At 41.2% G+C, this 9121-nt stretch overlaps 1 protein-coding gene across 1 annotated transcript in view; it reads left to right on the forward strand.

Moving 5' to 3' along the window:
- The first annotated feature begins 427 nt into the window (after positions 1 to 427).
- The window catches only part of LOC140343835 (complement C4-B-like), a 47976-nt gene continuing 39282 nt past the window's right edge, over positions 428 to 9121 (forward strand). Inside the window, exons 1-8 of the mRNA XM_072430726.1 lie at positions 428 to 557; positions 1456 to 1663; positions 3829 to 4012; positions 4808 to 4878; positions 6009 to 6097; positions 7182 to 7264; positions 7889 to 7976; positions 8530 to 8635. Of these exons, the coding sequence (XP_072286827.1) occupies positions 484 to 557; positions 1456 to 1663; positions 3829 to 4012; positions 4808 to 4878; positions 6009 to 6097; positions 7182 to 7264; positions 7889 to 7976; positions 8530 to 8635 (903 nt within the window). The 5' untranslated portion in view covers positions 428 to 483. The remainder of the gene's footprint in view (positions 558 to 1455; positions 1664 to 3828; positions 4013 to 4807; positions 4879 to 6008; positions 6098 to 7181; positions 7265 to 7888; positions 7977 to 8529; positions 8636 to 9121) is intronic.

The following is a 9121-nucleotide window of genomic DNA, read 5'->3' on the forward strand; positions in this document are numbered from 1 at the left end:
CGGGGTCCTTCTTCTGGCCCCACTGGGAGCGCACCGGGCGGAGCCGCGGACCACCGGTTGGCGACTGCTGGTCTAAAAGATCTAAAAGAACCCTGATGTCTAGTTAAAGAGAATCTGTCACTTACTCTCATTTTCAATCATTATGTAACAGGCAAAAAGGAATAAATAAAAATAAAGGTTATAAAAAAAAAATTTTTTTTAAGCCCCCCCTCTTCAGAAATAAAAATCCACTGCAGGTATACCAGCCCCCATGTATAGGATTTCAGTCCCCTTGTGTAATTCCTTTTCACTAAGCCGTCATGCAAACATGTATACCAGGAATAATGTGCATCTGCCAACAAAGCATAATGACATTTTTCTACTTTCATTTTCTATCCAGTGCTCAGTGTTTACCTCCTGACTTCTCTCATCCCTTATCTCTGTCCAGCCCCTTCTGCTTAAATAAATGCCCTCTGCCTGCCCAGCTCAGTCTGTCACTGCACCATGGGACCGTCTCTTCTCCTCAGCTGCCTGCTATGGGCGGCCATGGTTTGCATGACCATGGCGCAGACCCCAAAGTGAGTATCAGACTCATTTTCTTCTGTATCAATATCTAATTAATCACTTACAATGTCATTAATATTAATTATTATTATATATCAAAATATTTTATTGCAATGCGGTTTGCTTTGTGAAGCCTTTGCACTTGCTGCCATTTACCAGGGGTAGGCAAACTGGGTCCTCAGAGGTTAGCCATTAGGTCAGTAAAGCCAATCAGCTGCGAGAATGTTAAAGCCTATAGCGTTTTATTGGCTTTCCAAGCCCAGCCTATGCAGTACAGGACTAGAAGCCGATGGATGTCCTAGAGTCACCATCATCAGGAACGGGGGATACAGAGGAATTACATTTTTTCCTAAAAATTCAATATATTTCCCTAAACTTTCTCTGCCACAGTAATAATATTTTAGCTATGGAAGGATAATTCTGAGCTGAATAAACAACTGGATATTTAGATTTCCTACTGAACCAGGAGTGGGATATCTCCGGGGTTTTCAGCTTTGTCCATCCATATCCCCATTGTCCTTCTTGAAATCTCAGCAATGCAAAATAAATTTAAAGTATCCAAAAAGGGAACTTAAATCTTGTGGGTGGAACACAGATGGAGAAAGCTCAGGTGAAAAATATAGAGCATTGTCTTTAAGTCAAACGTATCACTTTTGATGGGACATTTACCATTATAACGTGCTTGCTGTTCCATGTTTTGGTCATTGGGGTTGATTTATTAAAGAAATGCAGACTGTTCACTTACCAATGTGAATCTTTGGACATAATTACTCATTATTTAAAATCCTTTTTGAATACAGATCTGAAATACATGGCCTTACAGGGATCATTGCATGCGGTGGTCCCAATAATGGTGACTGGTTTATCATGCTATGGAGTGCCATATAATGATTGGAATTTTCTTGTCCTCAGGTTCCTGGTTACTGCACCACGCCTCCTGCATGTGGGTGTCAAAGAAGATGTGTGGGTGCAGATGGAGTGGCCCCAGGATGCCAAGGTGCCAGATAATGTTGGAGTACAGATGTTCCTACGTAATCAGAGGACCATGGCGGATTGCACAGATCGTTACCAATTAACTCTGAACACAAGGAACAACCATATCAGTAAACAGACCATAGAGGTGAGATGACCCATGTGCTTCCAAGTTTCCCAGCATGCACTTGTAGGCACAGTGTCTAGGACCTGCAAATAAAAATTCCAAATATAGGTGATGGTTGCACTAGTTTTTAGGAACCAACCCAAACAGTGACCTTCTGACTAACAGCCATTCCCAACCAGGGTTGCACCAGAGGTTGCTTGGGGTTCCTTGAACTTGAAGATTGACCTTCCATTTGATGATGCTGGGGTAGTTCATGGGGCAACACCAGTTGGTAGAGCCATCTGCATGACTCCAGTTATGTTTTTGGTGGTCTATAAAGTTGATTTTATAGCCACCACTGTAGGGGGAATTCTTTCCACTGGTAATTTAAGAGGCTTTTGTAACATTTATGGTGACTTGTACCTCTCCAAAACTAGGCTTCAGCCCACCACTCCTCTCTTCCATGTTGACAAAAACCAACTGAATTATTCTGATCACAGCAAGTGTTTGTTTCCCTGGTTTAGACTTTCTGTCTTCATCTCTTTCACTATGATGGGATAATCTTCAGATAGCAAACATACCAGTGAAACAAAGTCTATTGATGCCCTTTGAGTTGGACTCTCAGTAAAGCCGATGGTGGAGCCAGTCCAACCTTGTGTATAATTATTGTGCAACTGCATGGATAAACATGAGAGGTCAAAGCACAGCAGGCTTGCAATAATCGGATTTCTTTCTTGTGATGTATTACTCAGTTTACCATAAATGGCAACCAGTTCAGGAAGGGTCAGCTGAGTTTTGTAGAGATTGAAGTTGTGACATTTGTTTGACTGCTGTGAATAATTCTTGTTCCTAAATATGATGCAGTTTCCAAAATTTAAGCACAAACTCTTTTATTACCCCTACTTAAGTACCCGGTTATACACCTATCTGGTACCTTTCCTCAACACGTAACATCTCTGATTTGCTGGTTGGCTATCATTTACTTTATTCCAAGGTTTCTCCTATCCCCATCCAATCCGATACTCACCATCTCTGAAAGACTTTGTACTTGTCTCATCCAAAGAATGTGCAGAGTCACATGTCACAGTAACATTGTGTAAATGTTCTGTACCTGGTGGATGTCCAATGTGACAAGGGTAGTCTCTGTAGCCAATCTGGCTCCGGAGGTGCTGGTGTGGTTGACATGAAGTTTTGGGCACCAGGATGGCACGAGTGCAAGTGGATGAGGTACAGGAACACAGATGGCGGTGAGGTCACAGGCAGGAGTTGGCAAAGTGTGGGTAGATTGTCTACAACGCAGGAGACAAAGCAGATCCAGGAACAAGCCAAGCTGTAACAGAGTCCTTTCAAAGGTAATAAAAGGGTAATCCAAAAGCACGATCAGGGTATAACCCAGGTAGCTACAGGTAATCCAAAACATGAGTTAAGTTGGGTGCATACAGGGCTAATGTCAGAAGCAACAGGCAGGACTCTTTATTTAAAAAGGCTGCCCTGCATTGGCTGAGGAATGTGCACATGCGTTACTACATTTGTGCATACATGCGTGCATACGCCTGCTCATGGATGCTCACACACATGTGAATAGAATAATGAGCACGCACATGAGCCGAAACCAATATGCATGCTCTTTCCTTACAGTAAAGCTTGATCAATCAATAGATGAATGAATTAATTGATAGCTGGAGTCAGAAGAGGTTTGAGAAAAATGATCATAAACCACACTAACTGGTTCCCAATTATTTATTGAGGCTGGCAGCTGTGAATGACAGGAAAGGCCAGGAATGTGGTCAGGGAGGTCTGGGGATTGCTTAATATGATTTGTAAAATTTGCAAAATTATGTGTTGTTGGGATTTTTAAGAGTCACAATGATCACATACCTAAACCTGGTTTCCAAACTTTTTTTATTATCATTTCATTCCTAGGTGTGCACACAGTTGCCTGTTGCCTAATTTTACAATGGAATATGGGTTAACACTCAACTGGGCGCCATGTCTGAGAATGGTTATTTAGGATTGCAGAGAGGAATGGGTAAATGTGAGAAAGGCACAGACATGCACTGATGAATGAGAATAGGCCAGGAAGGTATCAAATTGGGGGAATTCTTCTAATCCGGTGCTGAACATATCCATGTAGGACACGCTTAGTTTGGTTTAGGATTGTTGGAGTCATTTCTGTTGGCAGCTCACCATTAATTTTCTTCCCTCAGCTAACCCCCATCAGAGCCACGACATGTAAGCTGGACGAGCAAAGAAGCAGCAGGTATGTCCAGCTGGTTATGACCAGTGCCGCCCTGGGTGGAAACCCAAAAGTTGTCTCCATACCCTACTCCTACAAGAGAGGCTACATCTTCATCCAGACCGACAAGACCGTCTACACCCCCAAAGAATCTGGTATCTATTAATGATCTTTGTCCATGTTCCTCTTCTATCTATGTCTGTCTTTCATTAAAATGTAGTACCGGGAACCCTTCTGAAGTGTAAGTAGTGTACTTTGCTGAGTTTTGAATTTAAGTTGTTTTTGTGTTTTTTGCTATATTTTGCAGATAATTGAGTTGTGTCGAAACTAGTTATATCCTCCTTATCCGTAGGTCAATATTTGCTCCATCCTTACCTTGAAGCTTCTTACCTTGAAACATCCTGCTCAGCGAAGTTAATTAAGTTTCTTGTTATTGACTAACTACTAAGTGTCTTCCACCTTGTTGTCTGACTATATAAACCACGATGTGATATTAAAGTATTGAGAAGAAGTGATATAACTACATGCTTGAGCTTCTTGTGTGTTATTCACTGCTCCAAACGCGTTGTAAACAGAGGTCATGATAGAGAGGGAAACTGATCTGGGATCAGCAAGAAATCGCCTTAACATGAAGGAAATCCTTAACATGTTTCATTCCATCACATATCCCAAATTGGCATTCTTATATTAGGTTTTACTTGCACTGGATGAATGTTTTGGTTTTAGGGCATCAAGGAATGGTTTGTATGGATCTGCCCAAGGGAAATCCTTGTATTTGGGGATACGTGTTGAAATACGAAATGTGAATACCTTTCCGTTCTAAGAAGGCAGTGTACTGGTTCAGTCCATTTGTGTCATACATATGAGCCTGTAGGAGCTCTGTATGGACAAAGCACAGGTTCATTGTAAGGGGGAGTTGGGTAGCTCACTGTTGTTTTTTTATTCTCCAGTTAACATCCGAGTGTTCACTTTGGACCACATGATGAGACCTTCGGAAGAAAGTGTTACCAGCACAGTAATTGTGAGTAATCCCTTTTCTTCATATCGGGGATTTCTGCTATCTGGGTTTTCCTAAAGGCAGTTTGAGATATCACTAGAGGTGCGTGTATCCTAAAGCTTCATTGTGCCACTAAAAACTTCATTTTGAATGTTTAATCACATCTTCCGAAACTTTAATATTCCTCCATTGATGGCTCCAACATCTAGAAATCATTCAAGAGAAGGGTATCCTAAAAACCATTTATTTTTCCAATTCAGAGCAAAAAGAGGGGGCTAGAACATCCTGCTACTCCAACACACTTTCCATCAAACCCATTGGGTCTGACTAATTAGAGCTCTCCAAGACTGGAGAAGGTAACTTTAGAAGATGGACCTGCAAACCTGGAATGGATTTCTTAAAACTTTGGTATTATTTTTCAATAGTTTTTGATCCTGGACCAGATTCAGTCTAAGTTTGCTGGATCACCCAGGTTCTTTCATGAAAGTCTATCTTCTCCAGTTTTGGAGAGCTTTAATAAATATATTTATACATATTTATATATTATATATATAAATATATACTCATTAAGTTGGACTTCTCCATGCCCTCTTCTATTGCTTCTTCAATTAATACGTCTTAAAAGCCTTCATTAAATACTCATTACTTCCGGTATTGATTACCATGTGACCTTCTCCTATGGTGAAATGTTTGCGATCTAAGTGGCCCATTCCTTGGCCTGAACATGGCCAAGGGTTGTGGCATCAGATCCTTTGTAAGCTCCAACATTTCACATGGATCTTAAACAGGGTTTGGACTCCCAGCTCTGTCTTAGAGATGGAGCAGTTGGGGTAGAACAAGGTAGATGAGTATGAATGGGTTTGGAATGGAAAAGCAAGAGAATGATTTCAGCATGAATGACCAATGTGGCAACAACAGATCCCGACGTTGCCCAGCCTTGGTGCTGGAGACACCAAGGCTGGGCAACCTGGAGCTACAACCATCTCCATCAACCAGGGTGGTCTTGGTCAGGTAAGTGAGGCAGACAGGACATTACATGTGCTGATCCTTTGTGGAAACTTTGTCTGTACCTTCAAATAAGCATTTATCAGGCTGCAGCAGAAATTGGGTTGCCCTCCAACTTGTGATATCATATCTGGATTTGTTTTTTGTAGAATGCAGAAGGATTCCAAGTAAGAAAGAGTCAGAAGCATTCCTTACACTCAGTTGTGACCGACAAGTTTATGATTCCGGATATTTCAACGTAAGCTATATTTTGTTTGCACTTTCCAGCCTCCCACCCAAAAAGTAGACCCCTGCTGAGGATCTGAATAAAGATGGCGCCATTCTTATGATGATACAAGCAGATGAGTGTTAGACTTACATATCACGTGGGAAACCTTACTCACCATTAACATGAAAAAGGGAGGAACATTTGATTAGAGGTCCACATTAAATCCCAAATCCATTGTTTTTCATTTTTTATATATCAATATACTAAATGAAGAATATTCTTCAATGTTATGTTTTCCACTCTGGTGCAGACTGACAAAGGAGGGGGGGGGCAGAACTGGGAGCCAATCCCATGTGCTAAACATCTAAAGGAGCTGACAATGAATGAGAGGAGGAGAAAGAAGCCTTCTAAGTCTCCTGTTGCTCCTCACTGTCCAATCAGCAGGCTGGGGAGGGATAATTGGTATTCAGGTAGCTGATAATGTGGTATTTTCCACCCGTCTATGCTGTATGGGGCCCCAAGACTGGATGGACACAAATACAAATTCCTTTTTTAATTAAAATTAAAATTTCTCAAAACCCCAACCAAAATGACAAGAAAAAATTAAAGTCCATTAAAAACAAAAATAGTTTTTGCTGAATGTTTAGCTCAAATCCAGAGATTTCCCCTGCAGTGTTTTCTTCAACCACTAGATGTCCTCAGTCTGATGGCCAGCATCATTCAACCCTCCAAGCTCTGGTCAGCCTGGACCTACTCCCAGCCTGTGATTGGACAGTGATGGAAGAAGCAGCACAGTGATCAACTCTCTGTCTTGTTCTTATTAGCACTTGAACTGATTGACTCCTTGTACTGCTTTTTCTGCTCACCCTCCAGCCTTGCCACAAGTGGCTGATACCAGGGACTGCTTGCATTTAATAAATACATTTAATACTTTATTACTGCTTACAAAACTGTAAAAACTGTGTCTTCTATGTGCGATTTGAGTGCAGTTTTAAGGTTGCAGCCAATTGTCAGTCATTGGTTTGTGGCTTTATCTGCCCTGGTAATAGAATTTTTGAGCTGGAGCTCAAGTTGAGCACAAGTAAGTCATGTAATATTTTTTGTTTTCTTTTAGTACCGGGGTGTGGACAATATCAGCCTATTACAGCTCAGCTCCAGAATCAAATTTTACTGCAGAATTTGAAGTGAAAAAGTATGGTAAGTTCAGTGGCAACACAGAACATAAAGCTTTGTTCAGACGGACAATCTCTGGGCATTTCCCTGGTGGGGGCCCCACGTCCATATGGCATCAATCTGGGTTTAACAGGCAACCGATGGGCAGTGGTCTGCTGCCGCTATTGTTTCTCTGCACCCCTGGTGCCCAATCTGGAGGCCAGTTATAGCCCTCAGCCAACATTTTTGTAAGTGTTTTTTAGGCATCAAAGAAGTACAAGTAGGCCTCATGATTCTGCTCCCTATATTCTGCAATTCTTGTGCAAGACAACCACAACACTAGAAAACCGCTCTCATTCATCCATCCTCCATGTTGAGGGACCAATGTACACAGATTTTTGCTCGAGATCAGCACAATTGTTCATCTCATGTGACCATTATCTGACGTGTGTATGGAACTGTACAGTCGCTCATAATGTAAGTTTTTCAATCACCAACACAACCCAAGGCCAATTTAAGAGGAAGTTTAGCCACCATCATATCCTGGCTGAGATGTGATCTTCGGATTTGGAACTAATTCTCATGTTTGGATAAGGCAATGGAGTCTTTTGAAGCCTTCATTTCTCCATTTTTACTGATTATTGTCTTCAATTTGTTTCTCTTTTACAGTTCTGCCCAATTTTGAAGTGAAGATCATACCTGAACTTCCATATTTCCAGATAAATAAAGCAGAATTCAGAGTCAAAGTCGAAGCAAGGTAATCTTTAAATCCAATTATGTTCATGGTTGTGCTAAAGAAAACTTGAGAGAAATACTTGTAGGTATTCTCAAGGTTTTAGTGAATTATAGAAATGCTGGTTGTATTTTGTTTCCATGTAGAATTTTTCACATGCCTGTGTCTATGGAATGCTGCAGGAATTAACACATATTCCATAGACATCTGTATTACAATGGCATGGCAATGTTGCCGTATCAATTAAACAATAAATGCCATACTGTCCCTAAATCAACATATTTTCACCTTGTCAACGTAAAATGACCAAGTGGTTGCTCGTGTTGCTTACAGTTTTGCTTATGCAGTCCCCATTGTTTTATTCAGAATTTAACACTTCCCGTAGTGTCGGAATGCCTGTGTTCCCCATTCGCTTGTTCTGGTACTTCCAACCCCTTCCATCACGGATGAGTCCCATAGTGGGATATTGAGGTTGGGGGAACCACAAAATGTGAAGGTCAACACAGATATGAAATATTCTGCTAATCCTACGTTATTATTTTTGCCTTGCTGATTTGTTATCTTGTGACTTGTTAAGGTATGTGTATGGTGAACCTGTGAATGGCGTGGCCCATGTACGTGTCGGAATAATAAACCCGTCTGGGAAGAAAATTATGCTACAAGGCTTGGAACAGCAAGTGAAGGTAAGGAAAATACCCTCCTTTCCTGCATTGAGAAGTATATTTTATGCCAAGATATTCTAAATATGTACAGCAAGGGCCAAGGAAAGACAAGACTTCTACTCTGGGTGCTCCATTGGGGAAGGTGGCAATGTGAGGACCATAGCCCCATTGTGCCCGCTCCATCATAACTTGCAGGGATTGGGTTTTCCAGACAGGTCCCATTCTGTTCACCAAGAGTTCTGACATTTCAGTTTGTCTGATCCCTATTCTTCCCATATAGACCTCACAAATAAAGATAGGGATATGGGAGGTATCTTTTCTTTAACTCCAAGAGGATCTTTTCCAGCAGTTATGGCCTAATATGTTAAATAACAGATTTGCAAAGGAGTTGGCATCTATAGTATCTACTCTCCTTCCAGCGGTCGACCCTTTGAAATCTTCTAATATAAATACAGATAAATGGGCCTTTTTTATTAAAGCTCTCCAAGGCTGGAGAGGATACACTTT

This window comes from Pyxicephalus adspersus, chromosome Z, assembly GCF_032062135.1.
Source record: "Pyxicephalus adspersus chromosome Z, UCB_Pads_2.0, whole genome shotgun sequence".
Taxonomy (NCBI): Eukaryota; Metazoa; Chordata; class Amphibia; order Anura; family Pyxicephalidae; genus Pyxicephalus; species Pyxicephalus adspersus.